A 20,987-nucleotide genomic window follows, 5' to 3' on the forward strand; every position below is an offset into this window, starting at 1 on the left:
ATTTTAGCGGATGATGTCAGAACGCTATCATGACTTATGTACATTTCTTTTGAGAAGACAAAAGAGTTGTTTGATTATTAAATGTAGAAGATCTGTATTTTCCTGCTGGTTTTTCATTGCTAAAGATCTGGTAGATGTTAAGATCAAGGTTATTAAAAATGGTTTATGACATTTCTTAGGTGAGACACTCTTTTCAATATGTCTGCTGTAGATTTGGTGTTAAAATCGGAGTGATATTAAAGAATATGGCTGATCATGGCATGTAAGAAGTTTCTTTGGTATTGTCTTTTTGAAGATAGGACAAGTGTGCAGCATTTAGAGTACAATTCTGTTACAACTGAAGTCAATAAGGAGTATTAACATTGACTTAATGGAAGTAGAAACCCATGAGGCTGTTTTTTAGCATTGGGAGGGCCTTCTCAGATCTAGAAAGGTTTCACTTTAGCTCAGTTATTACCATTTATTATAATACCTCATAACCCCCACTAATCCTCACTGGACAAATGCAAAAAAAAAAAAAACAAAAAACCCCAAGTGCCTGCTCCAAACAGCTTAGGAGCTAGGACAAGTCAAGAAGGAGATTTTGAGAGCAGCAGAGTTCAGGGAAACAACCTACTAGTCATCAGGTAGACGTGTAAGTAGTTTAGTGAGCCTCAGCTTCTCCGTCCAAGCAAAGGGTTCTAATCAGGGGTTCAAAGGAAGGAAAGAGGAAGCTGCGTAGGTATCATTGGGGGGCTTGTCCCAAGCATGTGAGACAGTATAGCTTAATTGGTTCATACTGTTTCTTATGTTTATAAAAGAGCCATTCGGACTGCGGGGAATGACTGTCTTAGCAAGATGTCCAGCCATTCTTTGATGCAGGAAATCCTCAACACTGCAGTCGTTAAACTGTGTTCTTTTGCATCAGGAAGGTGTCATGCATGTGCAGGGATCTTCTCACACAGAAAGGACGAGGGCTTAGAAGTCCTGTTCTGGCTCATAGCCTCCCTGATGAATGCATTAGGGTGAGTAGGTGGTGTCAGAGCTGCAGCGCTCAGGGGACTGTGGCTGGAAGCATTATGCTGCAGAGTCACGGGTAAAGATGTCTCTGAGGGCAACGGGTTAACATGTGAGAAGTATACGCAGCACCAGTTCTTGTTACCTTTTCAAGAAGTGTAAGTTGCGTGCTATGATGACTTAATAGGTCTAATGATTATGTAGGGTCAAAGAGACGGTATAGCCTCACTCCAGATTTCACATGTAATCTTCTGAAACTGCTTCTCTAGCAGTGCAACTAGCAACCTCTACCAGCTCGTGTACACAACGGGATCATCGGGCCCTTTCCTGTTGAATGCAAAGGTCTCTTGGCATCCTTTTTTTCTCCTGAGCAGCAATTCTAGTTTTATTGCTGGAGCCGTAATCCGCAAACTGCATGGAAGAGGGATTTGGGAGAGAGGCTAACAAGCAGTATGAGCCAGGCAGACTGAACGATCCGTGTTACCATTACAGGAGGTCACCCATATGGCACACAGCTACTCTGGCAGGACAGCGTGGCCTGATGCTGCTTCACAGTCCGAGGGTATAAACTCAGGTCTTTCACTAGCCCTGTATTCCCTGCTTGCTTCGCCATCAAACCTTATGGTTATACACAAATCATGAAAAAATGTCTCTTATACTGCCAAATACATTGCTTGCTTTCTAGAATGGCAGCACCTCTAAAGAAAATGGAAAGCAATTCTGTCCTCAGGTGATAGTTGCAATTGTCTTTAATTTCTGCAAGTTACAGCAGTAGGCCAGGGAACTGGACAGGGCCTTATAGATAAGGTTATAGCTCCTGAGAAAGAATGTAAATAGCACGTATTGAAAAATGGATTGATAAAATAATGCAGGGGTACTTAACCACTGCCTTTCTTATTGCACAGTCCTTCCAGGGCTTGTGTAAGAGCCTAGCCTCTGCAAAGCCTCCTGCCTTTCTTTTCACAAATCTCGGCAAAATTCCCATCCTTTTCTTCCTGCCTCACTCCACCATTATGTATCCCTATACCGCGTGTAGCATACAAGCCAAGAACTACATACAGATTCAAAATTTTTTCACTGTCTTCTCATTTCCTTGTATAGTCATTTAGAGGAAAAAGCTGAAATACTACCAGTTCTGGCTATATGCTACTTTTGTTTCTTCCCTGTGGAAACACCAGCAGAGAAGGATGGCAGTCTAGAGGGACCATATATGGTCCTCAGGGCGAATCGGAGCATTGCACAGATCTCCTCAGACCCCGACGGTCTCGGTGCTCAGCGAGGCCTGTTACACCCAGAGCTGTCCCCGCAAAGCCGCACTCGGCTTTTGGAACCTGCGAACCATAAGGAGGGGGAAGGGCCTGCCTCTCATGTTGATTTTGTCCCGCAAGTACGGGCTGAACCTAATCGGAGCCTGCGGTGGCATTACCGGAGCCACTCCGGGGCGGGAGCCCTGAGCGGCGCGGAGGCCGTTAACAGCCGCCAGCACACCCGCCAGGCACGGAGGCCAAGGCTCGGCAGGGCCTCTGCCAAGCACACAGAGGCCCAGGCGGGGAGGCAGCCCTGCCCCGGGAGCGGGAGCCCTGCCCCGGGGAGCGGCCCGGCCGCCGCCGCCCCTCTCCCCTCAGGAAATCACTGAGGGAGCAGCGAGACAGCCGGGACCAGCGGATGTGACAGCAGCGCTGCCCCCACAGCGCAGCCTGCTGGTGGGAGGGACCGCCCCCTCAGCCGGCCATCGCCAATCCGCTCTCGCCTTGGAACGTGACTGACGACCGTTGTAGTCAATCCCGCCGCAACACTCGCCACGCAGGCCCCGCCCCTTCTCTCCGTTGGTCGGACGTCCTGTCAATCGGCCGAGCCCTTCCCGCCCCTTTCCGGCAGGGGGAAATGCTAGGTAGGAAGGGTGGAGGGGGGAGAAGAAAGGGAAAGAAACCAATGAGACGCTAGAGAAGGACACCTCAGCGGCGGAGTGACAGGCGGGGGGACCAATTGCCGCTGCTCCTTCCCCCTCCGGCTCCCTCCCTCAAGGGTGGCGGGGCAGAGGGGGCGCACCTACCGCCCCTTCCCCGTTGGTCTGTCCCACTCCGGGCCTGGCGGGCTAGGTTGAGTTAGCGGCTCGGACCATTGCACACGGCGGGCGGAGGGGGGTGCGGGCGAGGAGGAGGAGGAAGGAGACGACGAAGGAGGCGGGGGGGCGGTTTAAAGAGACAAGAGCCGAGCGGGCGGCCGGCTGGGGGAGCAGGAGCGGCGGCGGGCGGAGACTCGCCCCCTTCCCCACACACGCTCGCTCACACCGCGGCCAGGGTCGCCGCCGCCGCCAGCGCCCCCCCTCCCCTTCCCCTCCGCCCGCCGCTTCCACAGCGGCCTCTATGAGGTAGAAGGGAGCGGCGGCCACTCCGGGGGCGGCAGCGGCCGCTACAGCCGCCGCCTCCTCCTCCTCCTCGCCTCAGAGAGCCCCATCTTTGTGTGTGAGGGAGAGGGCGGGCGAGAGGGAGTGCGCGCTGCCCGCCCGCCGCCGCGCTTTGTTCGGAGCCGGGGGGCCGTGGCGGCGCGGAGCCCCGGCTCTATGTGCCAGCCGCTCCCCGCGCCCCCACAGCAGCCCGCGGGGGCGGCGGAGGCCGCGCGGCAGGCGGCGGCGTGAGGGGCCGGAGCCCCTGAGGGCGGGCGCGCGGCGGGGGGGCGGGGGGGGCGCGCGGGCGGGCGCGCGGCCGCCCCGGCCCGTGCCCGCGTCCGTGTCCGTGCGGTTGCTGCGGAGGGGGGGAAGGGGCCGGCTCGCTGCCCGCCGGCCCGGCCCGTCTGCGGGCGGATTGATGTGGGGGGGTCTGACATGAGTCCGCCGGCGGCCGGGTGCTGCCATGTGACCGGCTTCAAGGTGGAGAACTGGAAGCAGAACCTGCGGGCGATTTACCAGTGCTTCGTGTGGAGCGGCTCGGCCGAGACCAGGAAGCGCAAGGTACCGGGGGCGGCTCGCATCCACCTCCCGTCCCTTCCCCTCCCTCCCTGCCGCCACCGACCCACCCGCCGCTCACACGCACTCCGCCGCCTCGGCCTGCCCGCGGGCGCGGGGAGGGGACGGGTCCCCCGCCCTCCCTCCCCCCCTCCCTCCCCACGGGGCAGGTGGGCCCGAGCCTCCCCCAGCCCCGTCCCCGCCCCGCCGGCAGGGAAGGGGCCCGGACTCCGGCACGCGGTCGTGGGGGGAGGGAGGGGAAGCGGTCGGTGTCTCCGGCCTCCGGGGCGGGGGAGTGGAAGGGGGGGTGTGCAGCGGGACCGGTCACCGGGATGGAGGAAGCAGCCAGCCCCGGCGCCCGCCGGCGGGGCCTCCCTCCCTGCCACCTGCCCCGGCGGCGGGGACGGCGTTCCGCAGCGGGGCTGTTCCGCAGCGCCGCCGCCTCCTCCCGGGGGTGCGGGAGGCAGCGAGGGCTTCCCGGAATACGGCGGCGGGCGGGGGGGGAGGGGAGGGGAGGCCCGGGGCAACGGGCACGTCCGGCCTGCGGCGGAGCTTTGTGCCGCCGGGGCGCGGCGGGGAGCCCCGCGGGGGCGCGCCCGAGCCCGGGGGGCTGCGGCGGGGCCGCCTGGAGCACGGCGGCGTGTGGCGTGTGCGTGGGGAAAGCGGGGAGGCACAATGGCTGGGAGCGTGTCAGCGGGTCCCGGAGCCGGGGGGGGGGGGACGACTGGTTTATTCCCCCCCCCCCCCCCCCAAAAAAAAAAAAAAGCAAGCTGCTCGTTCTGATAATCGGAAAAGGGGATTCCTGCTGTAGTGGGGGGAGAAAAGGAACTGACTCGGTCTGGGGTACACGGAAGGGGAGAGGGGAGTTTGCTCTCGGAGGGTGTTGGTGCTCGGGGCATGCACTGCGCACGCAAACACCAGGGAAAAAATCCGTGTTAATGAGGCAGAAGGCGAGAGGAAGAGCACTTTTTCCCACGTATCTTCTAAAATTACATCCCTATCCACATGCATGTTTCTGGAGGACTTCTCTCTTAACTATGCAACTAATTACTGTTTTCCCTAGAATCAACTAGTTCTTACTTCAAAGTGACTTGGCAGATTTCTATCAGTCATCATATTCATGACTGAGGAGGGGTGCGCAACAGCTACACGTCGCAAAACTTGTTTTTTGGGACAGCACAGATTGTGTTTGTGTTGAAGCAACCCATTGAAAACTTTCTGATCCCAGTTGCTTTGCATTAAGCTGCTCAGCTTATTATGCATAATAGAACTAGAGTATGAAAGATGTACTTCAAGGGTGAGGTGGCTAACCATTTTTCTCTGTTCCGTTTATGTTCTCAGGACAATCCAGTTTTCCAGTTTTTTTAGTTAAAGAGGAAAAAATGGAATCTGAGAAGAAACATGTTTTAAATGTAGTTACTTGATAGCCCTGCAAAATATAGTCAAACTTGTTTTCGGTATTTATAATCCCCTACAAGTCAATATTATGAAGTATATTAGTCAAAATCTGGCTTTATTTAGCCTTTAGAGGGCCAAAATACAAATTGGTATTTAATACACAGTACTTACAGCTTAAATGGAGGAAAAAATTATACACGTACTGTGGAAGAAAAAAATGACAAGTGAGGTAGGAAGATGTCTCAGACAAACATAAATCGAGTGTTATTTGGAAGAATGAAAATAAAATCTAATTAGCAAAATTAACACTTTAGCTTTTTTTTTTCTCTTTATGGAGCATCCTTTGTAACCTGCATACCATTTGTATGCTGCAACAATTAGGATTTTTTCTTCCGAAATCTAATGGTAGTGATGTGTTCATCATTGCTTGAAAAAACAGCTGGAAATAAATAATATTCCATTGTAATCAATCTGCTCTCACTTCCTTTTTGCACAGCCAGGCTCATAAAGCAGAACAGGATTGTTTCAAAATTATCTATCATCTCATGGAAAAACATCAGTTTTCCAAATACATGCTAAAAATGCTTTTTTTCCTTCCTTTTTTTAAGCAGGTTACCAGTCTGAAAATAGTTGGATTCCTGAATTCAGCCAACCTGAAATATGTGGGAGTACATGATCACATATAGGGAAATATTTTGGCTAGCTGAATTTGGGGTTCAATTCCCAGTCTATATTCATAAAGATTGAAGAAAGTATATAGACGACAGTTACGGTATTTACCTCTCCTGCGTATGGACATGAGACCTTCTTCCATGGAATTTTTCTTTACTGAAATTCTCTGTCCGTATGTATGCCTTACAGTTTTACATGTAAAATGTGATAAATGGTATTTTCCGTTTGGAGGCATGTTTATAGTCTAATAACTAGAAAACAATCCTTTGTCCTTTAATAGTTTATATATACATATATTATGTATATGTGTGTATATATATATTTTAGGGGCATAGCTCAGACTGCTTAAGAGTGCCTATTTATTGGTGAGGATTCTTGTTCTTAATCCTAATCAAAATGATGAGGTCAAAGTAAAGGTTTGGGAAAAGGTGATTTTCTTTTCTGTTGCAAAATCAAGGACAATCACATCATCCATTTATCACATAAAACATTCGACATATGTAGTTGATTGTTAATGGGAAGTGTTGGTCAATTTAACTGTTAGATGAACCTAGCTGTAAAAAATGTCTTGGCTGTCTGGTGGTAGCCAGATGTGAATTGTTAGGTTTCTAGAAGGGTAAGATACTATCCCTCCTAAGGCTGTCTTAAAAATCTAGATAGCAGTGGAAACTGCAGGGGGCAGAAAGTGTCCATTCCTCCTGCGTTACTTACACTGCCTACTGCATTATGCTTTGGAAGACCATTTTAACTCTGCTTGCTGTTTGCTATTCGTTTTTAATACGTACCTTTCCTGTGAATAAGCTTTTTTGAGCATCAGCTTTTCGTTCAGTATGCTTTACACCCAGAGTTTTGAATAGAATAGCTGTAAAGCACAGTTTATAGTTGGAAAGCTATGTCTTGAACATATCTTTGAATTCTCAGTCAGAAGCGAGAGGTAATTATGTATATATCTTTGTAGATACTGGAATTCTGGTGAAGATTTTAGGAGTATGTTTGCTGCTGAAGCGTCGTCTGCGCCGGGATTTGTGCTGTTGTCATGGTGCATCGTTGTATCCGCACGAAGGAGCGAGGCTGTGGCTTGCCTGACCTCACTGCATCTTGGCCAAAGTGGTGAAGTGTAGCAGTCGTAGTACCTGCTGTTCTAGGCAAAGGCTTTGCCATGGTGTAAACGTGTTGCTGATGGCAAAGCCTAAGCGAAGACAAAACCTGTCTGTCACACTAAAGAGTGGAACAGGGAAAGGGGGTAGAGGAAGAAATCTGAAGAATGGCTCTTGAAATTGTAATAATTGTGAGTAAAAGTTGGAACTAGATTTCAGGGCTTAAGTTGTATGTAAAGTGGCACAAAATTAGGGTTGACTGTCTTGGCTCTAGGGCTTTGACCTGTAACTCTTGATTTTTAATCTGTGATAGTTAGAATCTGTTTAATAAGCTGATGGCAAAGCTCATGTTTCTGTAGGTCATGGACTTTACCTTGAATATTTTGATGTGGAAATTACCTCACACTTAATTAACACTTATAAGACGTCCTTTAATTCCACACCAGTACCTCCCATTCAGGAATTATAGAACAGACAGAAGATGCTAAAAAGACTTACTGCCAGCCTTTCGTGTCAGCTTTTTCCATTTTTCTGTAGGTCACACTTGAAACGCTTTGCTTATTCCTTTAGAACTACAGATAAGAAAAATCTGTTTTGCAGTGCTGAATGTAGTTTTTGGTCCCCATCAGTGAGCAATTAGACATGTAGATGCATCTTTGTGTCTAGGAGTTGGTAAGTAATGGTTTCAGTGCTTGAAGGTCAGCTGAATTTACAATTAAATTCTGTCTTACTGGACTATACACCTTGGAGGAAAACTGTCTTTCTCGTTCTGAATGGTTCTTGCTCTTGCTCTGAAAAGGTTCTCGATGATAAAAGTAAACTGCTCATCATGACCACAGTCATGATATGCACAAGGTCCTATCTGGAACTTCAGAATGTTTGTTCTGTGCTTCTGCCAATAGATCAAAGAATAATTGCCTGTCAGGGGTTGTACGCTGTCATTGACAGCGGGTGCATTCTAGCATATTTCTTCCTGTTTGAGAGCTTCTGTTGTTTTTTCCATTATTCTCTCTCTACACGGACCCTCTAGACTGATTGATGCTTTCAGATATGAAGAAACATTTTCTTTTATAGGTGATGACCTTTCTACAGTTACCCTTCTCCCCATGTACTTGCGACTTCAGTCCTTCATTCCTTCTAATATTTGCCAGATAATCGATTCATACATACTTAAAACTGGAATGACTTTGGTTCATTTCCTAACTTTCAAAGTAGAAAAAGCTTAATAATATCTTATAAAATAAATGCCATGTCATGTTCTCAGTAGCGAGTATTGTGGTTCACAGCCTGAATCAACATGTTAAGTTCTTGCTAAAATGACCTTGCAGTCACAGGGTAAGCTAATGGTGGAACTTCTCATCAAATGCCTGTTGAGGCATGCTTGCTCACTTGCTTTCTCCCTTACAGCCTTGCCCCATGTACCTGTCCAGGAACAGGGAAGTGTTGCTTAGGTGATTTGCTTTGTACCATAACAGATGGGCAAGGAACCTGACCAGGCTGTGCCGCCTTCTCAGGCTCGGTGTTTTGATGGCTTAAATTAATAAGGAAATCTTAGCTTGTTTTTCTTTAACGTTTTTAGCATATGCGCCAAACTTCTGGATTACAAATCCTGTGGAGAATTTGAAAGAGGAGTCCAGGATTCAAGAAGCATGTCTCTTTTTCAGCTGCATACTCCGCTTTGGCTGCCTCTGTGAACTGTCTGATTCACTCAGGAAGGATGTTCTTTGCCATGTGTTGTGGGGACTACCTTCTCCCTGAAAGCCCATAAGAAGTGTCAAAATCAACTGCAAGCTTCATTGTTCAGGAGGTCTCCAGTTTCATAACTGAACAATCTTCCTTAGTTCTTAACCTCTAAGGAGTAGAAAGGTCTTTAGACCTGCTGAAGGTAATGTTCTCTTTCCTCTTGGTGTGAAGACACGATCTTTGGTGTGAGGGATATCCAGCCAGGAGATTTTAGCTCGCTACACAGCGGAGCCTTGCATATGTGGGACAAGCCAGACTGAAAATGCTCCACTGAACTTACGTCTTGGTGCCGAAGAAGAATATAATACAAGACCTTCCTCTTCCTAGTGGTGTTAATCCCCATTTTGTATCCTCTGCCATGTTGTTTTAAATAAATGGTTGGTTTCTGGGCCAAAGGTTAGGAATTAGTCTTGTGCCACGAACTCTACGGTGGTGAACAGCAATTTTTGAGTTGTGGGATCTGAACCATCAGGACTTACCCGAACACTTGCTCATCTCTCTCTCCTAGGTCAACACTTAGAGTCTGATTTAAAGGTTACACAGATCTCTGTCATTGAAGCTGACTCATGAATAATAGTTGTATTAGAACCATTTCCTTCTCTGTTTTTTTTTAATATGGATGGAGAGACAAACAAGCACAATAAATGCAGTTTTCCCCACACATTTGTTTGTTCCCCGTTGCAGAGAAAGAAGATGGATCTGCACAAGCTGACGAAGGAAAAAAATAGGGATATGCTGGATGAGAAGACTTCTTTTTTTCTGCAGTCTTATCGGCAGTCAAGGTTTGCTAATAGCCAGGCGGTTTGTCGGGAGCAGTTGTAGCATCTCTTTAATTTTGTCTGCAGTCAACGATCTTATTTGCTTGATATTGAAAATGTTGAAAGCTTTCAAGCTAGAGTGACAGCTAGTAGTGTGAAGGTGAGCAGAGTGGAATGGCTTTGTTTGATTTGTTGGACTATCTGTTGAGCTTTATTTTAAGTCATCAAAGCTTTAAACCCCAAACAAAGGTTAGCTGATATCCTCATTTTTGTTTCAGTCCTTAATCTGTAACGTTAACATGAAACCAGAGCTGCAAATCAGTTTCAAACCTTCTACTCTCCTTCTTTCATTTGAGGATTTTCTGTCTTAGTAACTGGAGTAACAAATCAACGGGTAAATGCTACTACTGGTAGTGGAAGTTGCCTGCTTGTGAATTGCTGACTCCCCTTCTCCTGACTTACTACTACTTGAGTCTGAGCAAAAAAAAGTATGTTTTCCTTTGGGACATACTCTGGGGATCCTGCTTCGTAACAAATCCTGTTGCAAATGTTAGTTTGATTCCCAACGGTGGCTGTGGTGGCTGATTTGTTTTAAACCAGGGAAAGATTAACTCGGTTTAAAAGCTTGTGTTTCTCACGTTAAACCCAGCATCCATAGTTTTTCCTGTTTATGTGTGATTGATTTGGAACTATGGTTTCTTGATGCCTTTTTCCTGGTAGATGTAGGGCTTTTTTATTGGCCATACCTTTCCATTTCATTTGGCTGATAGCTGCTTGAAAAGGTCGGATTTGGGTTTTTTAATTCTTGTACTCCCATGGTTCTCCAAGTATTTATAATGTGTCTGTACCATGTGGCAGCATCTCAGGTGAGGAGATTCATATGTACTCTTGCTTATCAATTATATCAATTGCGTATCAATTATAGTGGCATCACAAGAAAGGCAATCTGAAGGTGACCTGTATGCATTTTGCTGGATTTACTAGAACTGTATTTTAAAAAAGTAATCTTTTTTTTTTTTTTTTAAACCATGCAAAGAGCCATCGTTGTTAGAGCCTTTCTAGACTTGGACAGAAAGAGCTGCCTAGAGCAGCTATCTCCAATCTCTTGTTAACCTATGGGCAATGGAGCTAAGTGAGTGAAATGCTATGATGACATTACAGTTTATTATGTTATCCTGGACTGTGTTGTCAGCAAGCAGTGCTGAAGCGTAGGGAGAGCCATATGTTATCCGAGAGGCCTGAATTGGGAACCTTTTCCTAGCAGAAGCAGTTCTAGAAGCTGATAGATCTGTTCTGACTGGATGAAAGCTCTGTCTTAGTAGTTGTATTCTTTTATATATTGGTTTGGCAGTCCTTTATGTACACTCTGCTTAATTCAAGATAAGAACTTTGCTGCATTAGCTAGTAATATAATTAATGTTGTAAAGAGTTGCTCATTGCAAAATTAACCTGCATTCTGTTTGGTTCAAAACACATGAACTTGCAGTCTGTGGTTTACTTTAGTGCTAGGACAGCTTCCACCATGTTGATATCTCTCATTTAAGAAAAAGAATCACTTTATCTATTTCAAGACCTATTTGACGATCAGTAAAGTGAACTGTTACCAGACACCAGTTGACTCAAAGTAACCTGAGATTCGCTTTATCAGTTGGTAACTGATTAGCAGTAAGCCTCTGTCTTGTCACATTCTTTTGTGTGTGAAATACAGCAAATACTTGACTTTTTTTCAGTTCTCTACTTAGGTAGAATGTTACTCAAGTTTTTTTTTTTTTAAAACCTCTCAGTTATATGTAGCACTAATTTAAAATTCTTATTTTTTTTCTATCTGTCTCTGCTGCTTTTCCAAGTTGGTAAAGAGAACTTTTTCCCCCTTCTCGTTCTTCCTTTCCTGTGTTTAATGGAGCTTGAAATTAACATGGCTCTTCTTGTCTACCTTTTGCATAGTATCACTGGTGATGTCAGCATATCCCTGGGAAATATTTCTGTGAAGGTCTACAGTGTGCTAAATTTGTCATTGAATTAAAAAATTGGGTGTTAGACAAGGTGAAACTCAAAAAAAGAAAAAAGTAGATGTGGTAACAAAAGTTGTTTTCAACACACTTAAAAAATGTAGTGTCTTTTTAGCATAAATACTGGGGCCAGTGGAAGTTCTGATGTCCAGTAACAAATTCTGACATTAAACATGTCAAATATATTAAATATCCTCATATTAAAAGTCGTAATGAGAAGCGGCTCACTAAATGTGACACTGCCTTAGTAGTAACTCTGAAAAGAAAACCTAGGTTTAGCTATGCTTACATGGCCTTGTTCTTACACCATGCTGGTTTTGCAATGTGACAGTTCGCACACCCAGCCGAGTTCTTCTGCACATACATGTAAGATGTAACTATATAACTATTCATAAATTCAATGAGTTGTATTTATGTAGAATTAAATTGTAGAGATGATTAATCTACGTTTTAGTTAAAAGATTATTAGAATAATTTTTCATTAGCGTCTTAATTTGGAGTTCTGTGTTGCAACTCTTGCCCTAGTATATTAAACCAAGTTGTTTTCATCCATACATATCTCTCTCTATGTTAATTCACAATTTAAAAAGTAGTATGTATAAATTCAAAAAGTAAAATTACAAAATTAGTAATAACTTTATTTTTGTCTAAACACATGAAAGACCCTGTAGTACTTGAATACAGTCAAGTGATGGGGATGATGGAGTATGAAACACCGATGTGACACTGAGTTCCATTTGTGGTGATTGCCTCGCTTGTCACTCAGAAGTTCATGCATCCAAGTAGCCTTTTTTAAATAGGATTTGACTTTGGATTCATCTTACTGAATTGACTGCCAGGGCTTTTATATGTATGTTTTGCTTCTGTTTTTAAAGGGCTTTTGTTTTGCGTAAAGTGCTTGAATTCTATTACTTCAGTGTGTGTTAGCACAAGGAGAGAAAACAGCAGCTATAACCTTTATTTTTGCCTCCCTCTGCCCCCCCATAATTTCTGTTTAAAAAAAAAAAAAAATTAATCTTCCCCTCGTTGTGTCTTCGAACCACCTAATGTTATTTCGCAATGTTTGTCTAATTATAATTTGGGCTTCTATCCTGTGCATTCAGGCTTCTTATTGCATGCAAGTCAGATTTTAAGGGACGTTCTTTAGAATATACTTGGTAAATAAAGGTAAGATTTATTGCACAGCAGATGTATGATGACTTCATAAGTGAAGACAGCTGAGATAGCTGACTGATTTCAGTACCTCATTTATGTTAGGTGAGGTTTTGTGACCCTGTGCCCTCTGGTGACAAATGCAAAATTTGTCTTAAGGTTTTATGTTTTTCTTTGCTGTGCTTCGTTATCTTCATATTACTGCCCAGTTTTCTTCTTAAACTGGATCGCTGTCCTGCTTGGCAGCTAGTAACCAGGGTGAAATTCTCATATAATCTTGTTTTCTGTACATTGCTGACTTTTGTCATGCTCTCTTAGCAAGCATCCTCCCCAAAAAGCTAATTATTGGATACGTTTATCTGAATGGTTAACACGCAATTCTTTGGTCATTTATGACTACATTTTGTGTTTTTGGTTGTGGGATGATCTTAACAGTGATGTGGAGAACAGAATGAGGAAGGCAGTGAAAATAGTTTCAAGAGTTATTGCAGTTATGTGCATAAAGAGGAACAAGGCTCTCGTCTCTCATTATGAGGCTGTTCCCTAACGAAATTCATCTTACACTTTGTCCAGCATAATTTTATATTACTACCCTTAGTGATGTGTTTCCTTGTCACATAGTAATTCTGCTTCTTATAACTTTTCTTGATGTTTAAGTTCTAGTGTTGCCCCAATAAATGCAATTTCTTTTCTGCGTCTCTGTAATTATTCTGCATTGATTCAGTTATCAGAATTGATTCAGACTTGCACATGCAGAAGAGTTACTGTCAACCACTTGTTTGCTAATTGAAGGGATGTCAATCACAAAGTGCGATGGAATGGTACCAAAGTTCATAATTATATGGAGTATATCACTGCGTATCTGTGAAATAGTGCCAAGTTTAAAAGTGAAAAATATACAGGGAGCATTAGAGAAATTGCTTTATGATGCTAAGTAAATCTTTTGTTCATCCATGTGGTTAAGTATCTTACCAAAGGGAAACTTGAGGGGAGAGATCCTGGTATGGCTGAGGTCACAGGGACATCTCATAATTGGAATGCAAGTTTTCGGTCCTTATCAAAAGATTTCAGGCAGTAGGAGGTGGAGGTTTTTTGTCTGTCTTAGGCTGCGTACTGCAAAAGTCTGACTGTAGAAAAACAGAACTCCAGTTTAGTGGTAACCTGAAGAATTACTTTATTATAGCAATTCTTTATAAAACAAGCAATTTAATTCTGTGAGCACGTTGTACCTGTAGGATGAAGCTGTTTTGCAGACAAGTTGTTTTAAGCAGTGGAAAAAAAGAACACAGGAAAATTACTTTAAGGCGAAAAAGGCAAGGTAGCAAATCTTGACAAATTTTTAAAATTTATAAACTGGTTATATATGTGGGTACGAGTGAGACACAAGTATGTGATGGAATTGGCAAATTGTTTGGATGACAAAAATGCTGTTCAGGTACAGGACAGGGCAATATTTGATTTACCAGAGGAGAGCAAAAGATGTGAAATTTGGACCTTTCTGTGCATTATCACCAAAGACTAGTGAGTGGGGAACATGAAATCCAACTCTTTGGCTGTGGATGTATGTGTGTCTTTCCTTCACAGTCTAAGGAATTACCAGCTCTTGGCTGCATGTTCTTGCTGTCATACCATTCGCTGCATCATGTTGGTGCGATTGTGCTGTGAACCGGAAAGAACAGATAAGGATGAAAAAGATTTTTTTTTTTCTCCTCTTAATAGAGCCAATTCAGGTGAAACGTTATGTTATTTGTCAATGTAGGGTTGAACAAACAGCTGTAGCGTTGGTAGCTTGAGGGGAGGAGTGCCTGGGTGATGGCAGAGGACCTGAGTGGTGACACTTGGAGGCTGCATAAGGCGGTTTGAGTAACAACAACTGCAAGCGTGCAACTGTTGCCTTCCTCCGTACTTTGCCACTGACAGATTGACTGTGTTTGAACATTCTCCATGTACTAATGGTTTCTCCTGTAAAGTATGGCTAATACTAACTTCATTTGAAGGGTTCTGTGAAGGTAGACCTCTGTTACTGCTACAGTTGTGTGATTGTACCTGCTATTGTAAGTATTGCATGCTTTCACAGATGTACTAGTGTGTGCTGAGCTTGATACGTGAAACTTGTCTTACATAAGTTTGCAGTCATTAGAACTTATTCCTGTATGCAAATAATTTGCTTCTACTCCAGTTTCCTTGTGAAAAATAAATCAACCAGGGAGTGTAGAATGCCTGTAATCTGTGATCAGCTATTACAGAAAATCCACTTTTCACATTGCATTTAATTTAATGAAATTAATAGTATTCTTCTAAGTAATCAGGTTATGAGCCACTTGTTTCCCTCATTAAACAGGCTTGTCTCTAAGTTAAGATTTCTGTCTTTTATAATTAAACTCTGTTAAGATGTTTTAACTTTTTTTGGGAGGAGGGGGGCAGGGTGGGGTTTGAAGCATCTGGTCATGCGGCATGTGCCTAGATCATGCTCATGCTGCATATAGTTGAGGATGATGGGATAATGGGATTGTAAATTAGCTCTTTATGGTACTGGTTTTCCTCTGGCCTGCTTCCTTGTGTAGTCTAGAGCAGCCCCAAGGCTGTTCTGAGCTGTGCCAGCTGGCTGTAGCCCTGCGGGACTGGTGTGCCAGATGGAGACAGCAGGAGAATAGCAGCACTCCAGTAAAACCCTAACATGCTTCCTAGGGTCGAGGAGAGGTGCTAGCTCTGCAAGCACATCAGGACATCCTTGGGCAAGGGGTTGTGCTGGTACTCAGTTACTCTTGTACTGGTATGGAACTGGTTGCTCTTGTACATCCATGGAAAGGACTGCACTAAGGGGGTCTGTGGGTTTTCATTTTTGAGGAGATGCATAATACAGGATTCAGCTTTTAAAACATTTTGAGTGTGTTAGCATCTCCCTTTTCCTAGTTTTATGCTTTCGTACTGCATCTGTGAAATATTAAATTCCATAGCTTGTACAGATAATCGAATCGAAAAAAATCTATCTTATCTATCTTAATGTTGAGCAAGTGTGGTGTTTCCTGATGTGTTGTCCTGTTTTTTTCCTGACTACTGAAAAATGCTGTTATCTGTAAGATATCCAGACAAGAAAAAGCTTGTTAATGCTGACGGTTCTTCTTTTTTTATTAAAATGAAACAAAACCCCAAACCTTTGAATTTACTGCTGGTGAATGACAACTTTAAACGTGCTCAAAACGAAAGATATCAGAAGTTTTAATCCCTTCATTTGGTGAGTTGACTTTATAGTTTTTACTGAAAGAAATTTATTTCTTAGAATACCAGTGAAATCTGTTGTTGGTATTACTGCATTATATTCAGGTAGGCCTGCTGGTCCACCTCAACCCTGTGGCCTTCTTTGTATTCAAGAACAAGCTTAGTCAGAGTAGTCTTCCAGCAGCAGCAGAATAGCATCATCTGCAGAAGATGTACCCCACAAAAACCGTACATTTGAAAATTTCCATCTTGTGGAGATGAGGACAGTAAATGGGTGAAACTCCTTGAAGAATCATATTACCTGATGGCTGCTCAAACAGTAGACATTTTTTAGAGGAGCTGAAATACACTGACTTACCCAGTGTTTCATCACTCTCTTGCCACAGAAGACTTTGTTCTCATTGCCCCATTAATGCAGCTAACACTTCTAATCCAGCAGCCCAAAATAGCTGTCAAGCCTGGATTTTACTGTGGTGGCATTTACTGCACAGATAGTTGATATAACCCAACATGCTGAACTGTAACTGAAAAAAAAACCCCAACGGAGGCGCATAAGCCTATTTTGGTCAGATATTTCAAGTGTCTGATTTAAATAAGCTAATAAACTCAACATGATAGTATGTAAAAAGGCCCTTCTCCTCAGAAAAACAATTTACTTACTTTGAGACAAAAACAACCCCTGTCAACCTCCAGAACTGTATGGATACTAGTGGGAATAGGGAAGGAAGGATGTGTGCTGTAGCTTCCTACCTCCAGTGATGATTATCGCTCCACGCTGGAGGAGTGAACTAGAAGGAGAATAGACCGCAGAAAGTGGTGGCTATCATATTCCAACCTAAATAGTGTCTATCTCTGCCTTTTGTGATCCTGTAGGACATTACGTAGATTTGGGAGTCATCATTTTGTCTTTGTTAGCAAAGACGAGTGGTTTAAGGCTATGTCTATCATGAAAGATATGCTAGCTTGAAGTAACGAAGTACTGGGAAGAAAAGTATGGTGAAAAATAGTTTACAAGCTGCTCTGGGGGAATTAAAACCAGAGCTTTGTACTTTAGTCCCCTTGTAATTTTGCAGGAGTTGGGGGTTAAAGTGTTTTTGTTAGGATTGATTTGGTTTGGTTTTGTTTTCCTGAGTGGTCAGCCATAGGTGGCAGCAGTAAGTGTGATCTCTATGAATAGTATGAATTAATTAGTGTTTCAGAGCAGTGCAGTGGAGCTTAAGTGGTAGCACTCTGCCCCAGAAGACTGGAGTCCAGGCTGTGGACACGAAACTCTGCCCCTTGGATGAAGGCTGGTCTTCTCAGCCAATACAGCATTCATTTCATCATTACAAGCCAGTATTAAAAGGCTTTAGATGCACCTCGCTGATTTCTTTACAAAGTAGATCTTTCCAAACTGACTTCAGTTACAGGATCTGCTTCAACTCAGTGTTTACTTCTCTTTGCTAGACAACATTTTTGCTACCTTTTTACTTACAGAGAAGCTCCTAATCTGAGGGAATTGGAGGTAATTTCCTAAGTAGATGAATTGTAATCACTTCCTTACAAAATTCTCAACACATATTGTTCTTTTAATTCTCTCTCATGCTGTCATATTTGAGAGTTTGGAGGTATGTTATATCACCTCGAATACTGGGTTCAGTTTTGGGCCCCTCACGACAAGAAGGAGATTGAGGTGCTGGAGTGTGTCCAGAGAAGGGCAATGAAGCTGGTGAAGGGCCTGGAGCACAAGTCTGATGAGAAGCGGCTGAGGGAACTGAGAGTGTTTAGCCTGGAGAAGAGGAGGCTGAGGGGAGACCTCATCGCACTCTACAACTACCTGAAAGGAGGTTGTAGAGAGGTGGGTGTTGGTCTCTTCTCCCAAGTAACAAGGGATAGGACGAGAGGGAATGGCCTCAAGTTGCGCCAGGGGAGGTTTAGATTGGACATTAGGAGAAATTTCTTTACTGAAAGAGTGGTCAGGCCTTGGACCAGGCTGCCCAGGGAAGTGGTGGAGTCACCATCCCTGGAGGGATTTAAAAGACGTGTAGATGAGGCACTTAGGGACATGGTTTAGTGGGCATGGTGGTGTTGGGTTGACGGTTGGACTCGATGATCTTAGAGGTCTTTTCCAACCTTAATGATTATATGATTCTATGATTCTACTTAAGGTATGTGTTTGAAATAAAGCTTTTCAAGGAAATTGTAAGATTTTCCTTTTGTCATGCAGAAAGCTGTGTTCTATGTAAAACCATGCTGATCGTGATGCCCACTAGACTATTCCTGTCACTTTAACATACTTTTATATCCAGCTACTACTAATAGTTCGTGAATTAGATTTCTTTTTTTTTTTTAAGAGATGAAATCCTTTTGTCCTGGTTCTGCTCAGTGCTGAATCCCTTAACCTCACCTATTCAACTCACACTGCTTAACTTCTTAAAGTATTTCCTTCAAGTTAAGATCTTGGAAGTAGAACACATAATCTGTGAATTCTATCAGCATTAATATTATACATTTCTTCTGGTCAATGAAGCAAAGTAAAGTTGCATTAGAGGTGAAACTGATGATTGGTGGAATCTCCTAACTGCATTTATAGAAAAATTTCTAGCAAACCAGGTCAAAGAGCAGAAGTCATGCTTTATAGTCCTATCAGTTCTGCAAAGCAAAAGAAGGTCTAAGTATGGTGAGTCTTCATGATTCCACCGTGTTTTCTTCAGCTTCATGGCTTTCTTCACTTCCCTCTGCAGTTTTTAAGAAACTTGTGGTAAGGAGCTTTGTTTTCAGGTTTCTTCTCTTTGTGGTCAGTTAACTGGGAAAGTGGAATGGATGACCATGAATCTGCCAAACAGAACTCCTTAGCAGAGTTGGTTTTGACGTAATGTCATCTCTGACCTTCCAATAAAGCCAAAGCCGTTTTTAAATCTGCACTTACCTCGTAGGTAATGGCATGCACCATTGTAGAATACAAAAGATTTGACAAACTCTGTATCTCTGCATGAGTAATGTCCTAAGTTGGACTCGGTGATTGCTTTTTCCTACAATTTGCACCTAGCTTTCAGAGTAGCTCATTTTGTGTCAGGTTGGTTTGACTGGATACTTTAATGTTGTTGTGTTAAGCAGGAGAAATCTGGTGGGCTGTTTTCTAATTTTTGTTTTTGTTCCGTAACTGTTCTTTGGAGCACGTCCTCTATCATAGGCAGTACCTTGTTTTCAATGGCTGCTTTTTTTTTTTCCTTCCATACATTGAATTCTCTTGGTCTTCCTACTTCTTTGGCTGTACACTGCCTTTTTCCCTAGAAATTGTCTGTTTATTTACAGTTTAGGCAAATGTCTGTATTTCTGTGCTCTTAATTTCTTAACGTGAGCCCACCCTTTCGAGTCTGATCATGGAGCACTACTCCTGACACACTATCTGAGCAGACTACTCTTCATGCCAAGGTTGTAAGTGTTAATCTTGCTGTAGACTGGGGTGATAATTCATTGCTGTCACAGCAACACATGCTTAAAGTTGCTTCTTGCCAGATTTGTTGGCTATATGCTACACTAGAGAAAATTATTTCAAGAGTCTTACTGCATAGCCAGATGCTGTAGAACTAGTGCAATCAACCTCCCTTCCCCCTTTTTTATGACTGTTCTGACTTCAGGGAGGAAAAACTATTATATAGTGAAACACATTCCTGTGGAGCACTAGTAAAGAGGTAGATGAACTTCTGATCATGGCTAATTTTTCTGGTTTTGCTTGTAGGGAAGTTCTGTTTTGTGTTCAGGTTAAAAAGGAAGGCAGGCTTTTAAGGTAGGGTGAGGGGAGTTTAAAAAGGAATTAAACGGTGTCCCCCTTGCTGTTTTAGTTGTGTTCTCTGCAATAGTTGGGTGCTGTGGAAGTTTTATGTTTCCTTTAAGAACATGTGCTAATGACTAGATTGGCTTGATTCTGAAGAACTGTAACAACTTCTGCCATCTGTGTCCTTAATGATTTTTCAAAAGAAGGAGAAGCTTTATGAACTCGTTTGATAATGGCCAGCATATCTAGGCACTGGTCTGTAAGGTGCTGTTTGGTTTAGTTACAACTGCTTTAGCTAGGTTAGGTGATTATAATTTTATCTCACTTGGAATTTTTATTCTATGCTGCTCTAAATGCCCAAGGATACATTTCCTGTTCCTGGAATTTATGGCTATAATTTACAAACTCCTTGTTATTTGGACTCACTGGAAGATGATACTGTAAGCCAGATCACAGAGTACAGATTACCACTGTTACTTGGTCACATCTGTCCCTTGTAAGGCTTCTACAAGTCCTTACATCAGTAGCTGTTCCATCTCTGAGACATTGTAGAGCTCTGAAGAGGAAAATTGGTGGCTTTTTGGTACAGGATCTGAGGTCCCCCAGAGCAACTTAACATTTGCCCTCGCATACATGTTGTAGAAAAATGCAAGTTATTTAATAGATAGCTTCTGAAAAAACTATGTTTTGTGCACAGTGGTGTTTGATTACCAGGGAAGTGAGATTTACTGATCGTTCAGTCAGACATAAACTTGCTAATATGCTTTTCCCAGTGTATTTCCAGCATAAATCTTATAATGTCTAGTGGCTAGGCATTGTGTCACCAATAACTTTATCCTCTCTTATATTTTAAGAGAAGTTGCTGTAGAAGTTACATTATTATGAATGTGTTCCCATAGGTCAAGATCCAGGCAAAAATGTGGTGTTGGAAAGTTCACTCTAGTATCACCCAAATTATGTGTGTCATGTAGCCTTCCCTACTTTTCATTCTTTGTGCCTCCATTATTTGCACTACCAGATTGTAGGAAACACTCTCTTGAAAATCAGAACTAGGAAGGACTTCTTTTAGACCTGAGTAAACCACCTCTTTACTTGGCAGGGATAGCTTTTAAGCAACTTGAGATACTCACAAGAAGGCCTGAGGCAGTACTCTCAAATTCTTTTTTTAATCCCGCTGTAAAGCGTAAAGACCATGTATTTGTCCACAAAACACTGCACATGTTTATAACCATAGAAACAAGG

The 20,987-nt window shown here is 43.5% G+C and overlaps 1 protein-coding gene across 5 annotated transcripts in view; it reads left to right on the forward strand.

Annotated features, from left to right (window-relative positions):
* The first annotated feature begins 3,681 nt into the window (after positions 1-3,681).
* USP22 (ubiquitin specific peptidase 22) overlaps positions 3,682-20,987 on the forward strand; it is a 111,655-nt gene continuing 94,349 nt past the window's right edge. For 2 of the 5 annotated variants that reach the window (XR_012676134.1, XM_075165390.1), the window contains exon 1: positions 3,727-3,946. Coding sequence is in view for 2 of the 5 variants with exons in the window: in XM_075165390.1 (XP_075021491.1) it covers positions 3,821-3,946 (126 nt within the window). In the remaining 3 variants the exon portion in view is untranslated. Of the gene's footprint in view, positions 3,947-20,987 lie in introns of all 5 variants that reach the window. The other 3 variants (XM_075165389.1, XR_012676133.1, XR_012676132.1) reach the window with 3 other exon arrangements.

The sequence above is a fragment of the Calonectris borealis genome, chromosome 16 (genome assembly GCF_964195595.1).
Source record: "Calonectris borealis chromosome 16, bCalBor7.hap1.2, whole genome shotgun sequence".
Taxonomy (NCBI): Eukaryota; Metazoa; Chordata; class Aves; order Procellariiformes; family Procellariidae; genus Calonectris; species Calonectris borealis.